Genomic DNA, 19837 nt, shown 5'->3' with positions numbered 1-19837 from the left:
CATTTTCTAATCTGTTTTAAAGTGAACTTTAAAATGTTAAAGCTCTTCCTGGAATTTTGCATTTGACATCCATCTCTCATTTCTGTGTAGTTAAACAGACTCTCGTCCCCTAGAATGTACTCCTTCCTTATTTCAACCTCCCAAAATACTTCCTTCTAGGTTAGTTATCACCTTCTCTGGTATCACCTCCTCCAAAAGTCTTCTTTGTTACTATCTCCTCACATTACTTCCCCACTCCCCTGTATATGTTGTATCTTTGGGGGGGGGGACTTTCATTTTTGTCTTTTATTTGCTTAGCATCATGTCTTAGATACAGTAAGTACTTATTAACTTTTTTTGTTGTTGTCTTTATGAATTCTATACTCAAAATTTTTCCTCTTCCTTTCCATTTTTATTATAACCACCTCATTCTGATACTCAGCATCTTTCAATAGCTTCAACATCTCAATTATAGTTATGTTACCACTGCTAGAATAATCATAATGCTCAGGTTTAATCATAGTATTCTTCTCAAAAACCTTTAGTGACTCCCTAAAGGCTATTTGCATAAAGTTCAAACTTTATCTGGCATTCAAATCCTACCTAATCTGAATCCAACCCACTTTTCCATCCTTATGTCATACTATTCCCCTTCCTATACTTTACAGTTCATTCAGATTCCTTGAATTTAGTCCTATGATTTCCTGTCTTGTTATACTTTTGCTTATGGAATTCCTTTGGCCTAAATGTCCTTTTTTTTAGCACTTCCAGTTGAAATCCATAGAGGCTGAACTGAGAAGTTAACTTCTTGAAACCTCCCCTTATCTTCCCTTCTCGGGTTGGTAGGTAATCTCTTCTTCCTCTGAACTCTTAAAACACTATGTGTCTCTTCTCCTTTAATCACATTCAACCTTGATTCCACTTGATTGTATTTGAGCCACATCTTTCCTAACAGACTAATTTTGGTTTTATTTATCTTCACCCCCCCCCCCACCTCCTCTAGCACATTGCCTTGCACATTGTAGGTGCTTAGTAAATGAGAATGTAAATAATTATAAGTGAAAATGGGCCATGGAAATGGAGACAAAGGTAGGATCCTAGAGGCATTTTAAAGGCAGAATGGACAAGACTTGATAACTGAAGATGGAGGAAAATGAGTGGGGGGGAAAGATACCAAGATTGCAAGCAAGTTTGACTTTTATAATGGCATAATCAGTAATGGTTTGAAAAGAAAGATGAAGGTCTTGACTTTAGATATATCCAATACCAATCATGAAGTATTTCTACTCTGAAGACAATTGATTTGTATGGGGGAAATTATACATGTAAGAAATCAGGTATCTGGTGTCCCTCCTTCCTACTGCCCCATTCTCCCCCATCCCCCAAGACCCTACTCCCAGTTAACAAGGAGGGATTAATCACAGGTTAATCACAGAAGTGTTAATGAGGTAGCATGATGTTCACACCTGTGAGAACATTTTCTCTGATGCAATTAAAGGGAGCCTGGTCATTGGATGGGCAAGATGAGGTGATACATCAAATGAGATAATATTTGTAAAAAAGAAATTAGCTAATAGCTGTAATAATAATAGCTAACATTTGCATAGTGCCTACTATAGATTATGCACTGTTCTAAATTTACAAACATTTCATTGATCCTAACAACCAGTCTGGGAAGGGGGTGCTATTTTTGGCTATTAATCAGCCATTATGGCTGATTGATAATTTTTACAGAAAGTGTGAAATTTTTTTACTTTATTTTATTTTTGAATAACATTTTAATGCTGGGAAAACTGAGGCAAATGGAGGTTAACTTGCCCAGGGTTACACAGGTAGACACACAACTAGGCCAGATTAGAATTCAGGTCTTCTTGACTCTAGAACTTCCTTATTTAGCACAATGCTTGGCATATACATAGTAGGCACTATATAATGATTATGTCACACACATATGTATTAAATACAATGTAAACCCAAGATTGTTAAATCTAAAGTAAGGAAGGGCACTAGCAATTGGGGAGCTCAGAAAACTCTCTGTGGTACTTGAAACAAGAGAATTTTATGCAGATTTAGAATATCAGAACTGGAAGGGACCTTTTTGACAATTTGCTTAGTCTATTTTATAGAAGAGCTCACTGAAGCCCAGAGATCGGAAGCAACTTGATCACATACACCTAGTTAGATCCTCCTAGAGTACAGATGTCCAAATTTCCATTCAGATGTTCCTCACCTACCTGCCTTGAAATTCTAGTAAAGACTTAGGGAGTTTGTAGGATAGGGAAAATATGGGCCTTACATATGTAAGGTAAGGACCAAAGGCGAAGATATGCACATGGGAAACACACATAGCTGATGTAAATCAATTTTTTGAATGTTATTTTTTCAATTACAGGTAAAGACAGTTTTTCAACATCTATCTTTTTGTAAGCTTTTGAATTCCACATTTTTCTACCTTCGTCCTTTCCCATGACAGCGAGTAAGCTGATGTTACACATGCACAACCATGTTTAGATGCTAATAAATGTTGATTGATGCACAGATAAGTGGTAACTGGGATCAAAAGCATGAAATGGTTTTGGGGAGATCGAGCTTCCTTTATTTACCAGGAGGGGGAGCTGCGATCATGTGATAGAAGAGTGTCTGTGTGCCCATGTGGTGACCCCCTCCAAACCTCAGTAACTTTTTCCATTAAATCTACTCCCTTTCCAAGGCATCAGCAGCCAGCCCTTCCACTTCAGGGCTGGTTACTTTACATATCAAGTCAGCACCTGGTTGGCTGATTAACCTACGGTGGAGTAGGCCCTATATAGGCGGGCACCTCCACCCCTATCCCCGGGGGTGCCATTTTCCTGCAGGAGAGGCTGACCCCGACCCCCTTGGGGACCTCCTCTCTAGCCACCTCTCCGCGCTCATCCCTTCTCATCCTAGGCCGAGAGCATGTGCTTATTAAGGCAGCTTGCCTGACTCATGCCTCGCCCTTGGGTTTCTTCCCCTCCTCCGGCCTCCTCACCACCTAGCGTGACTCACTGAGCATGAACCAAGGTGCCCGGAGGCGTTACTCAAACCCACCGCCTCCCGGGGGCTGAGGCCCGGCTGCTTACAGGGCTTGGCCGCTAGAGATCTCGTAAAAGGAATCCGCAGAGCTAGGCTGGGGACAGGGAGGGGCTGCCTTTCCCTTTCTCATCCTCTCTCCCTTTCTCTCCGGTTCTCCCAAATGTGGGAGAAGCTCCGGAAAGGCGGCCTGGGAGCGGGGAGGAGGGGCTCAAGGAGAACAGCTGCGAGTCCTCTCCCGTCCCGCCTGGACGGTCAGCCTTAGTGCTGCGCCTTCTCTGCCCCGAAAGCCAGGGGGAAGAGCAGCTCCGACGATTCTGAATAGAATTTGCCCCTCCGGAATTGAGCTGCGGGAGTCCGCCTGGCACCTCCGGCAGTCCTGGGGGTGGGGGCTGCGACTATAACCAGCAGAGCCAAGAGCCTGCGCTCAGGGCGGGGAGGGAAGTGCAGCAGGGCGGGATCTCCGGGGGAGGAGAAGAGAACAAAGAGACCGGGCCAGTGGTGGGAGCTGGGGCTGGTGTGGCCAGGACCCGGGGGTCCCGTACCGGGCTTCTTCTTCTGCTCCCCGCCCCTCCCTCCCACCCCCACGCCTGCCTCTCGGATTCCTGCGTCCGCTTTTCCTGTTTCTCTGAGTGAGCCGCAGTCTGGACCTCGCCTTTGTCCCGGTCCCAGATTGGTGGCCCCGCATCTGTCTCTTTGCTCTCCTTGCCCCTTTTTTCTCTCCACAACTCTTCCCTTCGGTTCTCTTTCTCTAGAAGACACTCCTCCCGGGACGTCGACATCTCTGTAACAACACCCCCTCCATGGCAGGTAAGGGTGTCATCTATGGAGCTAATTAGGGATTCCTGGGTAGGGTGGTGACCGGGCAGAGATGATAGGCATATCTCTGAGGGAGAAGTGAGTGTGGGCTAACTTCCATAAGGCCTCCTGTTATCCTTCATTCTCCCATTTCTTCTTAACCTTTAGACTTGGAAGCTGCTGAAGGAGGGAGTGGGCTGTCTTGGGAAGCATCTCCTGGGAATGTAGTCAAACCTGCTAGGAACGGGCCCCTCCCTGCTATGTTCTCACGGTTTCCTACCTTCTTCATCTTTTTCTCCAGGTGTTTGTTTTATTTCTTCCTTTTCCTACGTGTTTCCCCTTAGTTCTCTGGGAAGCTTAAGGAAAGGAAGGAAGCCAGTCTACTTCTTTTTTTTTCCCCTCTTCATATTACCTTCCTACAGGTTATTTACCCCCCAAAGGCTATGCTCCATCACCCCCATACCCAGTGACCCAGTCTGCCTCATATTCCAATCCTGCACCTGTCCCAGGCCATATTGTCAACCTCTTCCCTTCCCCTGGTCCTGTGGCCCCCCTGGAACCAGAACCAGTTACTGTTCCCTTCCTGCAGTTGCCTGGGGTCCCTTCTGGCCTGGAATTTCTTGTACAGGTGAGTTAGAAATATGAGAGAAGACGACTCTGGGATTTGGACCCTATGTCTTTTTTCACACACTCATTTCATTTAGTCCTTACAACCAGGTGTTAGGTAAGATAAGTCCAAATATTATGCCTATTTATAGCTGAGGAAATGGAGATTGGAGGTTGTTACTTGGGTGAGTAGGATGTAACAGGGATACAAAATGAAATTTATATGTGGATGGGTGTATGTATAGTCCTTGGCTTCAAGGAGCTTATGGTCTGATAAAGGAGATAAAACCATACTTATACATAACTTTAATCAGTGATGTAATGTGACACAAGAGAGATATAAAATACTAGAGGATAAAAAGGAGAAACAGTTTTGAAGGTACTTGTAGTAATGAATCAGGAAAGACTTTTGGGAACAAGAGAATAGAGTTTTGAAGGATGAATATAATTTGGATCATAGGAGGAAGGGAAACTAAAAAATTGATGCTTAAGAATGGGGGCTTAAGGGGCCGCTAGGTGGCACAGTGGATAAAGCACCTGCCCAGGAGTCAGGAGTACCAGGGTTCAAATCCGGTCTCAGATACTTAATAATTACCTAGCTGTGTGGCCTTGGGCAAGCCACTTAACTCCATTTGCCTTGCAAAAACCTAAAAAAAAAGAATGGGTGCTTAAGCAAAAAGCACTTGAAAGAGGAAGTAGTAGGAAATATAATTGTAAATTTAAGCTTTCTTATTAGCTCCATGGGGTAGCAGAGAAGTATGTTTGTATGTGTCTCTCTTCCTAGATTGATCAGATCCTGATTCATCAGAAGATTGAGCAGGTGAAAGGTAAGTAGGTATAATTGTGTCCAGATTTGGAAAATTGATAGGTTGAAGAATATTTGAGATAGCAGCTGGGAGAGGAAATTTCCTGTTTGGAAATTGGTAGGATAAAAAAAAAATGGGGTGGAGGCTCCCTTCTTTTTTCTAAATCATTCTTTTTTTTATTTTTTTGCAGGGCAATGGGGTTAAGTGGCTTGCCCAAGGCCACACAGCTAGGTAATTATTAAGTGTCTGAGGCTGGATTTGAACTCAGGTACTCCTGACTCCAGGGCCCGTGCTCTAGCCACTGCACCACCTAGTCACCCCCTTTTTCTAAATCATCTTATCAGCTTTCCCCTTCAACTCTAGGTCAATTACTCCTAAATCTATATGTCTAGCTCTTAGACTCCCTCCCTAGTTACAGTTCTTCCTAATAGGCAGCTAGGTGACCCAGTGGATAGAGCACCCACCCTGGAGACCTTGGGCAAATCATTTAACCCCAATGACTTGAGAAAAAAACCCACAAAAAAAACCCAAACAATTCTTCCTAATAGAAATTAGACTTCGCCTTAAAAATATTTTTCTTGATATCTTTTGTTTTTATATCACTTTCATTTTCCAGTCTTTTCCTCTCCCTTCCCCTACTCAGAGATCAGCCCTTATCCAAAGAATTAAAAAAAAAGGAAAAAAGTGGCAGTTCAGCAAAAGTAAGCAACATAGCAACCAAATCCAACATTGTAGGCATCATTCCATGCCTGTAATTCCACATTTCCAAAAAGACAAGGAATTGCATTATTATTGTAGATAATTTTAATTATACAGTATTCAGTTTCAATTTGTTTTATCTGTTTACATTGTTGAAATATTCATGTATATAGTTTTCCTGGTTTTGTTTGCCTCATTGTGTGTGTGTGTGTGTGTGTGTGTGTGTGTGTGTGTATGTTGATCTTAGTCTTACCATGATTCTCTGCATTCTTCATATTCATCGTTTCTCATATCAGAATAATATTCCAATATTCTTATACCCTATATGGCACATTGCTAATCAGTTATCCTATGGACACCTTAAAGTTTGTATCTCAAACAGCTCATTATCTTCATCTCACCTCAATCTCCATTCTTTCTGATATCCTTATTTTTGTAGAAGGTACCATTCTCCTTGTAGAGACAAAACCTCTGAGGTGACCTTTTCTCTCTTTCTTACTCTGTATATCAAATCAATCGCCAAATCTTTCTCATTATATCACCCCTCTCCCACCTGTCTCCTCTCCATTCACTGGACCATTATCCTTGTATAAGTTCTTGTCATATTTGACCTAGACAAGAATCTCCTAATCAGTCTTTTTGCATCTAGTTTGTACCCACTCCAATCTGCAATTCTGCCAGAAGTCTGACTTTGTTATTTCCCTGTCCAGGAAGTTCCAATAGCTCCTAATTGCCTCTAGGAGAACTGTTGTTTAAAGCCCTTCACATTTGAGCTCTGGTCAGTCTTTCCTGGATTATTTCACCTTACCCCCCTTCACAAACTCTGTGTTCCAACCAAATTGACCTACTTCCTGTACCCTCATAACAGCATCACATCTCCTGTCTCCCTGCTCTTAGCTTTCTCTCATGCCTAAAATTCCTCCCTTATTCACCAATAGGCTTGTAGAATTCTAAATTCATTCCAAGCTAAGCTTAACCTTGTCCATAAGGTTTGTCTTCATTCGCAATCGCTAGAGTTCTTCCTTCACCATCAGAAATTATTCTTAAATATATTTGGTATCTTCTTATTTTCATGTTGTTACTTTGCAGGCCCCTAGTAGATCATTAGCTCCTTCAGGGCAGGGACTATTTCATTTTTGTCCTTATGCCCTAATTAGCATAATATCTGATACATAGCAAGTATTTTAATAAATGCTTACTGAATGAGTGAGTAAATATATGAATGAAATTCATCAGAAATTCAGCACTAATGTCCATGTATTTGCTCTCCCCACCCCCCCACCCCCATCTCTTATCTCTTGCTCCTAGCATTTTTTGGCTGGGATATTTGTAACCGATATGAGCTACATTCTGGAGTAGGGCTACCACTGGGTCAAGCAGTTGAGGAAAGCAGCTGCTGTGCCCGTCTCTGCTGTGGGGCTCGCCGGCCCATGCGTATTCGTGTGGCTGATCCCAGTAACCGTGAGGTCCTGCACTTGATCCGCCCTCTGCATTGTGGGTCCTGCTGCTTCCCCTGTTGTCTTCAGGAGGTGGGCTTGGATGTCTGAGATTTGAGGGAGCTAGGGTTTGTGGACAAGATAGGACTTTGAAGAGCAAGGGGACAAAGATTTGGAACTTGGGAGGTGAAAGACTAGAGTTAGGGATGTTAAGGCTGGGGGAGCTAGATTGAGGGGCTAAGAGGCTTTTGGTTTAGGGAACCAGAACCTAGTAGTTTTCTTCCACCATGGGCCAAGGCCCATAAAGAAAACTGGGGCCTGGATTGGGGACTGGACGGTTTGGAACCCTGTAGTGATTCTGTCTTCTCATGGCCTTAGCTGGAAGTACAGGCTCCCCCTGGCACAACTGTTGGGCATGTACTACAGACCTGGCATCCCTTCCTGCCCAAGTTCTCAATTCAGGATGCAGATCGCCAGACACTGCTTCGAGTTGTGGGGCCATGCTGTGCCTTTGGTTGTGGCAGTGACACCAACTTTGAGGTAGGGATTAAGACATAGGAATTATGATAGTGGAGTGCAGGAAACCAGTGAGAACTCTGGGATTTAATATTGTATGCCACATAAAGCAGTCTTCTTCCATAAACAGAAGTACCCAAAAGTCTAACATATTTATCTTTTTTTTTAAGTTTTTGTAAGGCAATGGGGTTAAGTGACTTGCCCAAGGCCACACAGCTAGGTAATTATTAAGTGTCTGAGGCCAGATTTGAACCCAGGTACTCCTGACTCCAGGGCCGGTGCTATAGCCACTGTGCCACCTAGCCACCCCCTAACATTTATCTTGATGATCTAAGATGGTTACCCTTAGAAAGCAAGATAACCAATTCTAAGATAAAGAATCTTTAATAGCATTAACCAAGTCCAATATGTCTGCCATTATCATCAAATATATTTTCCTCTGAAAGATAGTGTTCTCTATGGCCTAATGACTACAGCTGTGATGCCAGATTATGACCTTTATGATAAATTATGCCAAATACCTAAGTGGATTTTTTTGATAATAATGTTTTATGGAACATTGGAGAAAGGAGAACTTATAGTTTCTGCTGTCTTTTTAGACAAGATAGTTATTCCAGTGATATTGGTTTAGCATCCCATTGGTTGTTTTGGAAGTAAAACCAATTTGCAACACTCAACCTCACAAGTATTGATATTCAATTGATTGCATAAGAAAGTCAATTTGGCAGTTTGCAAAGTCATAGGATCATAGGATTATAAATTTAGAGCTGGAAGTACCCTTTATAGGCCACCTAGCCTAATCCCCTCTTTTTACAGCTAAGGCAAAATTGTTCATAGATGTTAAGTGATTAACCCCTCCCCTTTTTAAAATTTAAACAAAAAATAATATACTCATAGAATCACAAGATTTGGAAGAGAATTTTGCTTTTATCTAGTCTAACTCGTTCACTTTAAGATTAAGAAAGTGTTAACAGAGTACCAATAACTAATTGATCAATAATTTTTCTATGTAAGTTGTATAAGATCACTTATTATATGGTAAAACTGGGATTCAAACTCAGATTCTGGGGATACAAAGATATGAAATAATATTTTCAGGGAGCTTGTAATTTAATGATGGGAAATAATGTATACCAAAAATAAGTATGTGATGCAGAATTGAATGGAATAGAGTGGATATCTGGATAAAGTGTTTTAGTGTTTTAGAAAAGTGTTTTAGAAAATATTTAAGGAAGAAAAGAAAATGGTCTGAGTAGGGCTTGGGATGGCAAAGGCTGCAGTCAAACTGAATGTGACTAATATTCTCCATATCTCAGAACAGAAGAATTCTCATAAGTCTTTAGAATTAGCTCAAAAGCAGAAGAACTGGGATAAATAAAAGAGCTACTTTGTAACATTGTTACAGCTGTAAATGAAGGGAATTAATTGCTCCAAAGAAGTATGAAAATGTTTCAGAGGGGCTTGGAGCAATTCAGTAAGGATAGCTCCATAAGCTTAAGCTTCTCCCTGGAACCCTGTTTTTTTTTGTTGTTTTTTTTTTTTAGTAATTCACTGTAGACCTTTGAGTGTTTTTGTTAGGGAACAAGAAGGTATATTCCTCATACAGCAACTAGCCTTCCTTATATCTCGTGGCTCATCAGTTCCCTCCTCCTGGTCATCAGGTGAAGACTAAAGATGAATCTCGGAGTGTGGGTCGGATCAGTAAGCAGTGGGGAGGCATTGTGCCAGAGGCTCTCACAGATGCAGACCAATTTGGCCTACAGTTTCCCCTGGACCTTGATGTTCGATTGAAGGCTGTGTTGCTGGGGGCAGCCTTTCTCATTGTGAGTGCTCAAATCCTGTGTTCCCCCTCCCTCCTTTTTTTTTGTCTGGGTGTCTTGTTCATCTCAAGGGTGTGGGATTAAGGGTGGATTATATGAGAAAAGAGATGGGCAAATGGAGAGGGATGTACTTTGGGCGAACATGAATGGGGATTAAGGAATCATACTGTGTCAGGATCCTTCTTATTAGGTCTCTATTGACTCCTCCCTACCCAGGATTGCGTGTTTTTTGAGAAGCCAAGAGATGCGAATCCGGGGCCCTCAGTCATCACCAGTTAGAGGCTGCCCATGTAATCAAAGATAGGTATCCTGGTCACAATTCCAAGATGTCTACCACCATCCTGGCCTGGCCCCAGGATCAAAGATGGCCACTACCACCCTCCAAGATGATGGCGCCTTGAGGAGACAGATCTAGAAATGGAGGCTAGGGCTTGGGTACCCCAAAGAAACTTTGAAAGCCTTCATTATGAAGACTGAGGCTCAATTTCCTACAAGGTGTAGGGAAGAACAAATGCTGCATGTGCTGAATGCTAAGATTTTTTGTTTTAGACCCCTTCCTCTTTTCCATCCTTCAACTCAACCCCAAATCCCCAATGATGGCCATGACTACTTCTCATTGGTATCTTGCTCCATAAAAATTATACCATACCATACCACTCTCACTCTTCTTAACTTGCTATCCTTCTCTATCCTTCTCTATCCCCAGACACTAACCATATTCCCTTTTCCCTTATTTGCATTTTTATGTAAATAATATCTAATCTGACCCCTCCTGCCTCCCAGCATCATAACATGAAAAGGAAAAATTAGTTGTGGGGGATGGTGGATTTTATTATATCACTAGTCCCCCTTCTCAAAAAATACTAGAATCAGAGACCCCCCTTTTTTTTTTAACTCTTCCTTTTACATTTAAGGAAGTTGAGGTCAAATAAAAGTAAAATGACCAAAGTCATACAATGAATTGGTGTTACGGGGTAGTGTTCCATCCCAGGTCTTCTGATTTTAGGACTAATGGTTTTCCTCCTCATTTTACAGCAAATCTTTTCTTCCTTGACTAACATAAACTCAATCCCCCTGGAACCCTCCTTGGACCCTTGGCACTTTAAGAAGAAGCCAGATAACTTCTTTTTGGACTGAGGTCCCAGTGCCCAACTATCAGAACCCCAAACACCATTTCTCCTGCCCTTTCCTGAGCTTGGTGCTTATTACAGCTTATGCCTTATTTAACATTTTTCCTCCTCCCCCTGCCTGGGCACCAGGGAAGTTAATATATCCTTGTGTCATGTGTATACAGATATTGTATGTACATACACATACACATACACACACATATATCTATATGTTAAAATTTTTCTAACTTTTTGGATACTGGGAGATTCTTATGTGGGATTGGAGGGGGGGGGTTGATATGGAAACAAAGGAAAATTAAATTAAATTGTCTTAAATTGGTCAGTTGGTCTATATTCTGCACTATCAGAGAGGGCTGCTTCCCAACATTACCTTAACTATGATCATTTTCATCCCAAGTCTCAGGAGAACAACTTTCATGATCCAAAGTTAGAGGACTGTGCCCACATAATACATGTAGTTTACAACTACTTCTTTTGGCCCCTACCTATAAGCCAAGATACCTTCTCATGATCCAGTTGAAGATGGCAGTACTAAGAACTCATTGAATTGAATGATGTCTAGTATTCCATGTATTTTAGTCTGAGTTCTGCAGTCAGGCAAGGGAGGCAAAGCTCCTGTGGGTAGAATGGGGTGCTTTAATCAAGCTCTTGCTTCCTAAGTGGTGGTGTTGCAAATGAAAAGTCAAATGGCTGCCTTAGTCTTAAATTTTAGAACCAGAAAAAAATCTTTGAACTTATATTATTTCACAAATGGAGGTCTAGAGATGTGATGGGACTTAATAGAAATCAAACAGTGAACAACAAATCTGGGATTTGAACTCAAGTCTTCTGATTCCCAGTCTTATGCCTTTTCTGTTTTTGCATTTACCCTTTTCATTCCTTGATAGGTTCTAGGATTCTGTTCCCTTAGATTGCAAAGTCTATCCTGGAGTACAGCAAGAGAGGAAAAGAAAGGAGAGGTGAGCCCAGCATCCTTAACATTATTAGTTCCAAGTAAAGCTCCACTCCCTTCCCATAGGGAGGTTTCTGGTACTTTATATTTCATCAAAGCAAGAACATGAAGGCAAAACAATGAAGATTTCATCCCCTGACATCGTTCAGCTCAAGTTCATGCCATCCTGTAAAGAAAGAGTGGAGGTGGTCATCTTGTCAAATCTTTGAAGTGAAATGGTGGCATTTTGTCACCAAGCCTATTCAGAAGTGTTATAGGATTTGCCAGCAGTTACCCTCAGAGAAGCTATTCAGGTGAAAGAATAGTTAAACCCACAAGGGACTTCAGAGTTGGAGGGTGACCAGCTGAATCCCTTAGAAGATTAGGTGGTAGGAGAGAACCAGTGCTATGCCTCAGGTACCTTCAACTTCAGGAGGAATAGAAGTTAGAGAGAGAGTGGAGAACTTGAGTAGGAACAATAGAGACTTAGAGTCTCCCCTGATTTTCTGAGAATTTAGAGGATAGTAGAAGGCTGAAGACAGGTCTCTGGATGTGTAGGAGCTGGTACAGTAAGTACAGGCTGGCGTAATTCTGATTGTGGGCCAGTGTTTATATTTGAAGTTTTAGAGAGCAAAGATTATGTTACCTCTCATTCTGAATTCACAGTTCCACCTATAAGCAACAAAAAGATTGAATTCTCCCCCATCAGACTGGTATTGAATGTCAGACTCTTCACCCACCCATTGCCAGACCATTCCTATAACTTCTGGGGCTCTAGATCAGGGTAGAGACTAACTTGGGCTCCAAGTGTTTTTCTGGCCTCCCTGTGCCTCCCACAAGGGGGAGCCCAGGGAAAGAATACTAAAATCTTAAGGTTCCTACTGACTGGAGTTAATTTGTTAAATTTTCAGTATGAGCTTTGCACCTTAAAAATCAGTAGATGATATAAACCAAACCAATTGTTTTGTTGATATTCTAAATTTAGGAAAGTGATATAGAAAATGTTAGTAACACAAATAAGATTTAAATGTATCGTGAATACATTATTTTGGAGAGCCAGATATTAAGCATTTACTAGCACACCCCTGGGAATGAATCTCTCTAGAGGTCTGGTTGGGTTGGGAGTTAAACGGAGAAGAAGCAGAGAGGTAGGAAGGAAAGAATCAGTACTAATATAATAATAATAACAATAATAAGCATTTATATATCAGCATTAGGTTTGTAAAGCCCTTTACATATGTAAGGTATCATTTGATTCTTACAACAACCCTATGAGGTAGGTGCTATTATTCCCATTTTATAAATGAGGAAACTGAGATCAAGAAATATTATATAACTTGCCCAGAGTCATATAGCTAGTAAGTGTTTGAGGCTGGATTTGAATCCAGTACTTTTCTGTTGAACCCCCAGCAGCAGTAATGTACAGCAATGGAATGTTGGGTCTCTGAAGGACTAGAACCATTTCCTGAGGATTGAGAACCCAGAGAGCTGACCCAGATTTTTGGAGAGGTATAGACAGGAAAGAATTTAGAGTTACCAGTTACCTGGTTTCCTTGACTTTTCTAGAGACCCTAGAAGTTCCACCAAACTGCCCTCAGATCCTTTTCCCCTTTGGGATCTCAGAATTCTAGGCTCCCAGCAGCTATAATCTCATCTTTCACTTTCAACTGATGCCCTTTTCTCCCTTGTGCCTGAACTGGTTCTGAAGCCTTTCTTTGCATCTTATCAGGAGGAAAGAGACTTGGGATGAGATGTGGGGGAGAGTGTATGAAGGAGAAAATGGAAGTTTGGGATGGAAGAGATTGGGGGAAGGCAAAATAGAAGAAAGAAGAGAGAATGGATAATGGATAATAGGAAAGAGGAATTTTTTTGAATGTTATTTTATTTTTTCTAATTACAAAGATAGTTTTCAATATTCATCTTTTTGTAAGCTTTTGAGTTCCACATTTTTCTACCTCCCTCCCTTCCCTTCCCCGTGATAGGGAGTAATCTGTTAAACATATTTACATATCATATTTAACATATTTCCTGTGGTGTCTTGCTGATCTGGGAGGGACCCACATCTACCAGGTCAAGGAGCATCACAGCATCCAGGCCATTACCAGAAGTCAGTGAGAAGGATGTCTTTGCACAAACACCCCTCATTAAAATCATAATGTGCATGTCATACCATCATTCATTTGATGTCATGGTCTTTTTTGATTACAAAGGACATTAACTAAACCAATTTTATCCTCCACAAGAGACAAGGGAAATAAACCTTCATACCACCATCCTTCCTTTCCTTCTTTCATGGAAATCTTTCCTAGCTTTAACTTCCTGCTCCTGCCGCAGCATTTCAAGAAGCATTTTATTCTCTTCCAGACAAACCATTCTTTAGAGTTCCAGGACTGCCTTACCATCTGGAGAAGGGAACTTAACATGTGGCCACAAAGTTTAAGCATAGGAAACACTATTACATGTGACCAAGGAATGGGCCATTAGGACCTCCTGAGCTGTTCCAAAAAGATTTCACTGGCACTAGGACCTAGTAGGCACAGGGGAGAGAGTAGAAGAGATAGACAATAGACTTCAGGGCTGGAGGACTTGACTCTAGAGGGAAGGGACTGAAGGAAGGCAAGTGGAGGTTAGGAATGAACAAAGCATTATTGAGGGGCAGGTTAGTGGTGCAGTAGAGAGAGCCCTGGAATTATGAGGACCTGAGTTCAAATTTGGCCTCAAACACTTAATAATTGCCTAGCTCTGTGACCTTGGGCAAGTCACTCTTAATCCTATTGCCTTAAATAAATAAAAATTAAAAAAAAACATTATTGATTCTGCAAGGCAATATTTCAAACTCCAAGCTTCTTAAAATTTATCTAATTTGACTCTTACCATTTTACATACTAAAAGTATGAAGTTACTAAAGTTCAGAGAGAGGAAATGACTAATATTTCTTGAGGGTTTTGTTCAACAGTGCTGAGTTAGAGGAGAAAGGATAGTCAGCAAAGGTTCGGGATTTGGAGATGAGTGGGGATGAAGAGTGGAAATATAAGATCATACAATTTAGAGCCAGACAGGACCTTAAAAATCATCTAATGGAATTCTCTTATGGAACTTAAGGCTGAGAGAGATTATGCAACTTGCCTAAGATCACACTAGTAGTTAAATAGGACAGTCAAATTTCAACCTTTACCCACTGCTTCCAAGTCCAACATTCTTTCAACTGATAGGATTTTAAGGGAATAGAATTCAGAATAAGATATCTAGATGTTCAATGGTGTTGAGATCTCTAAAAGGATTTAGAGAAGCAGAATGAAGGGCCTTAAGAGTTGGTAGCATAAAAGATCATTAATTGGGCCTCACACTATTGTTCAAATGCATGAAGTCAAAGTACTTAGAGACTGTGTAATGTTAAGTCAGTCATAGCAAATAAAATTGAACCCACTGAACTTCCTGATCAGAGGTAGACATGGGACCCCTTCCTTAGGTAGTATTTTTGGGGGACAAAGGGAGCTTTCTTCCATTTTTGATGACCTGTGGTAATAATAATAATAATAATAATGACAACGTGTATGAAAGTCCCAAATAAACCCTTCTTCCATAAGATCCCTCCTTCAGGGAAGGAAGTCCTTGCTCTTCTCAGTTGTCACCTCTAGGCAAAGAAATTCCTTCTATTCCATGGAGATGGCAAGGAAAATATTCTCTGCTGAGACAAATTCTCAATGAAGAAACTCTCTTCCCTCAGATCTCCTGGCCAATTTCTCAGAGAAAATAATCCATCTCCTTGAGATATCTCCCCCTAAAACAAACAAACAAATAAATCAAAAAGCCCCTAAACAAGTCATTTACCATGATTCTCAATTAAGACACCATTCCTAATGTATTTCCATCCTCTAATCTCCCCCATGGAATTTGGATTTCCCATTTACCTCCCTAAAGTCTCCTCTTTAAGAACTCTCAGATAAGCAGAAGCCTTTATCTAATTGCCTTTCAGATAGGTGGTGCAGGGGATAGAGTGCCTTAAGTAAGGCTCATCTTCCTGAATTCAAATATGACTATGTACATTTATTAGTTGTATGACTCTGGGCAAGTTGCTTCATCTGTAAATGAAATGTCTCATCTGTAAAATGAACTGGAGAAAGAAATGATAAACTATTTCAGTATCTTTGCCAAGAAAACCCCAAATGGGGTCACAAAGAATTGGACACACTGAAAAATCTTCTAACTTTCTTACAAGTAAAAAAGTCATTTAAACATTGGCAATAAATAATTGATAATAAACTGGTTATAAACCATTCTTTTACCTGAGATTACCATAACAAAACATTATGGCTGACTGCGGATATGAGATATAAATGGTCCCTACTCATGTGTGCAAATTAGTAGAGCGAATAGTAAGATAAGTAATCTCCACTGATGCCTTCTCAGGTAATACTCCCTTCCCATAACAGAAGGAACTGCTCTCCCCTCTCCCTTTTACCCATAATTTAACAGAAGAGAAAGGAAGAAGAAGAATGAAGTTGAAAACTGAAAAGAGAATGGAAAAATTTATATAGGATTCAAAAAAAGAAGAAAGAAATCAAAAGAGACAGCAAATAGGAGAAAGAGAAGAAAAATTAGGTAGGGGAAATGCTAAGGTCAGAAAAGGGATAAAGAGCAGAGGACTTGAGTCAAGAAAAGTTGGAGAAAGAATTGAAAAAGAGGTGAACTCAGGGAAAAGGGAAGTAAGAGGGAACAGCACATTGGTGGGGAAAATCCTTGAGCCTGACCTTCAGTTCAATTGAGACAACCAAGTAAGAAACTTGACTGTTGCCTCTGAACCCTAAAGATATGAAAGGAGAAGAGGCAAGAACTCAGTTTCTTTGGACTCCCATGGCAGTATCTCAAGTACCCTGGCACTAAAGGTGGAGATCTGGATGATCTGGTGGTACCTCCACCCTCAAGGATAAAAATCTGATATCAGAATAGACCTGGGCATGCATCCCTCATTTTATAGTTGAAGAAATGAAGTCCAAAGAGTCAAACAACTTGTAAATAGTAGAGATGGGTCTTGAACTCAGGTCTTTTGATAATCTCTACTCTCTTAGTGAAATTTGTTCCTCTTTAAAATCAGGGAGATGGGGAGAATGAAGTGTGGGGAACTAAAAAGGACTAGTCTCTATCCAAATACTCCTATAGCAAGTATGCTCTGTCTCATTCTCCTAAAGTGTTTGACTACTTCTCCCTTTCAAAGGTGTAAAGGTACCATGAGATATTTTAAGTGTTTCCTTCAATGTTAATGGCTCTAGTTAATAGCAACATGTATTGGGTTTTTAAATTTTTGGAAGGGGTGGGGGGAAAGTAATCAGGGTTAAGTGATTTGCCCAGGATCACATATCTAGTAAATGTCTGAGGCTAGATTTGAACTTCGGTCCTTCTGACTTCGGGACCAGTACTCTAATCTACTGAGCCACCCAGTTCTCCCTATATTAGTTTTTACAAAGGGAAATTTACTTCAAAAATATACCAATGACTGGGGCAGCTAGGTGGTGCAGTGGATAGAGCACCAACCCTGAAGTCAGGAGTACCTGCGTTTAGGTCGGGCCTCAGACACTTAATAATTACCTAGCTTTGTGGCCTTGGGCAAGCCACTTAGCCCCATTTGCCTTGCAAAAACCTAACTAATTATATATATATATATATATATATATATATGTATATATACTAATGACAAAAGTACAAACAATCCCCTAAACATCTTGGGAATATACTCACTCCTATCTTACCTCCATTGCTGGGGGTAATAAGTTCAAATTTAGTTCAGTTCCTACATAGCATTAGTCCCATCAAATTTTTATCTGTACTTAGTATCACTGCCTGATGAATCCTTGACTCAATTATAACCAATCTGTGCCCCAAAGGTCATTCCTTGCTCCTTTGGACAACTGAACTGCCTGCCTGCACAAAAGACACTAAAACACTCTCATATTGTTTTTCTGTCACCTAAAATAAAAGAACAAAAGACAAAAATAATAATAATTATTACTTTATGATAATAATAATACCCATGAGTGTGTCAAGTAAGGAAATTGCTAATCTGAGTCAGTCTTATTCCCTATACAATGTCCTAGACTTAGAGAAATATAAGGTAAACATCAAAGACTTAATTACAAGAGACGTAATAAGGATACATTGTTTACCACTTATATATGGAAATGCAAACCACATATCCCAGATTTTTATTAGTGATTTGGTAGTTTGGAAGAAAGATTTGGATAGAGCCGTAAAATGGGATTCTAAAAGTGTAGCAAAAGATAAAAAAGTTATCATCTTATATAAATGAGGTGTGAGAGGAAGACCTGATACAAAGGAATTAGATGGGAAAGGAGAGCTGGTAGTTCTGGAAACCTATTCTCCTTGGTAATGGGAATAATACATTTATATCTAGAAGGTCTTTTAAATTCAGAAAGAAATAGAAGGAGATAGGGAAGGCACTGATTTAGAAGGCTAGGAAATAGGATAAGGAGGTATATGGATAGAAGGGTGTGTAGATCATTGGGAAGGGGAATGTGCAAGGGAGGGATTTTTGCAAGGATGGCAGATTAAGCAATGGGAGGGCAAGGTAACTAGTAGAAGTAAAGCAGAGAACTGAGGAAGGATTGCTGCTTTTGGGAAATGTTATAAACATGAGTTATACACAAAAAAATTTAAGATCACAGTAGAGTATGTCATGGAACACTATTGTTCTATTAGAAACCAGGAGGGGTGGGAATTCAGGGAGGCCTGAAGGGATGTGCATGAACTGATGCTGAGTGAGATAAGTACCAGATTTGTATCCATGAGGGTGGAGGTACCACCAGATCATCCAAATCTCCACCTTTAGTGCCAGGGTACCTTGAGATACTGCCATGGGAGCCCAAAGAAACTGAGTTCTTGCCTCTTCTCCTTTCATATCTTTAGAGTTCAGAGGCAACAGTCAAGTTTCTTACTTGGTTGTCTCAATTGAACTGTAGGTCAGACTCAAGGATTTTCCCCACCAATGTGTTATTCCCTCTTACTTTCCTTTTCCCTGAGTTCACCTCTTTTTCAATGAGCAGAACATTGTACATTCTAACAGCAACATAGGGGTGATGATCAACCTTGATGGACTTGCTTATTCCATCAGTGTAACAATCAGGGACAATTTGGGGCTGTTTGAGATGGAGAATATCATCTGTATCCAGAGAAAGAACTGTGGAGTTTGAACAAAGACTAAGAACTATTACTTCTAATTTAGGAAAAAAAAACCTGATATCTTATTTTCTGATCTTGCTATTTCTTATACTTTATGTCTCTTCTTTAAGGATATGATTTCTCTCTCATCACATTCAATTTGGATCAATGTATACCATGGAAACAACAAATTCCCTCTGTGAGGGGTGGGGGGGGGAGGGAATCGGGAAAAATTGTAAGACTCAAAATAAAGAAAATCTTAAAAAAATAAAAGCAATGATTTGTTCTAATAAAAAAGATCATAGTAGAATTTATTATCTAAAAAAAGCAGGAATAGTAATTGTAATCTCACAAATTTAAAGCTAAAATAGATTTAATCAAAAGAGAAAAATAGGGAAGCTATACTCAATGTCAACAATATTAATGATGGAAGATTCTATCCACCTTCAGAGAAACAGAGCAAAAGTGGAAATAAGCATAGTATAGTTTTACATGGGTGTCTAGAAATGTATATTGATTATATGCATATGATTATAGATATCTATGAATATGAATGTATATGTATCTATATGTACATATTAAATGTGTATGTATGTTTACATATGTATATGTGAGTATATATGTCTATATTCATGATTATTTGTAATCTTCAAGGGGGAAAAGTGCACAACAGAGAACAAAATAAAATCTTCAAGGATACAAAGAAAATATGAACACTTTTGAACACATTGGGTAGTTTTTATTATATAGGCTTTATTGGAATGGAAATTTATTGCTTTATATTTTGAACCCTCTCAAGTATTGCTACACAGGTGAAAATTTTTTCTCTTCTTATTTAGTATTTAAAATTTAAATCAAAAAAGGAAAAAAGTTCTGTAAGCACTGGGCCACA

The 19837-nt window shown here is 40.2% G+C and overlaps 1 protein-coding gene across 1 annotated transcript; it reads left to right on the top strand.

The window, feature by feature from the left end:
* Nucleotides 1-3058: 3058 nt before the first annotated feature.
* PLSCR3 (phospholipid scramblase 3) lies at nucleotides 3059-19559 on the top strand. The gene is made up of 8 exons (XM_074225482.1): nucleotides 3059-3415; nucleotides 3786-3840; nucleotides 4251-4456; nucleotides 5219-5261; nucleotides 7248-7468; nucleotides 7754-7915; nucleotides 9553-9714; nucleotides 9928-19559. The coding sequence occupies exons 2-8, from the start codon at nucleotides 3834-3836 to the stop codon at nucleotides 9988-9990; spliced, it is 864 nt and encodes a 287-aa protein (XP_074081583.1). The 5' UTR covers nucleotides 3059-3415; nucleotides 3786-3833; the 3' UTR covers nucleotides 9991-19559.
* Nucleotides 19560-19837: the final 278 nt, after the last annotated feature.

The sequence above is a fragment of the Macrotis lagotis genome, chromosome 2 (genome assembly GCF_037893015.1).
Source record: "Macrotis lagotis isolate mMagLag1 chromosome 2, bilby.v1.9.chrom.fasta, whole genome shotgun sequence".
Classification (NCBI taxonomy): Eukaryota; Metazoa; Chordata; class Mammalia; order Peramelemorphia; family Peramelidae; genus Macrotis; species Macrotis lagotis.
The sequence above is the reverse complement of the archived record's forward strand: the minus strand, read 5'-3'. Positions and strand labels throughout refer to the sequence as shown.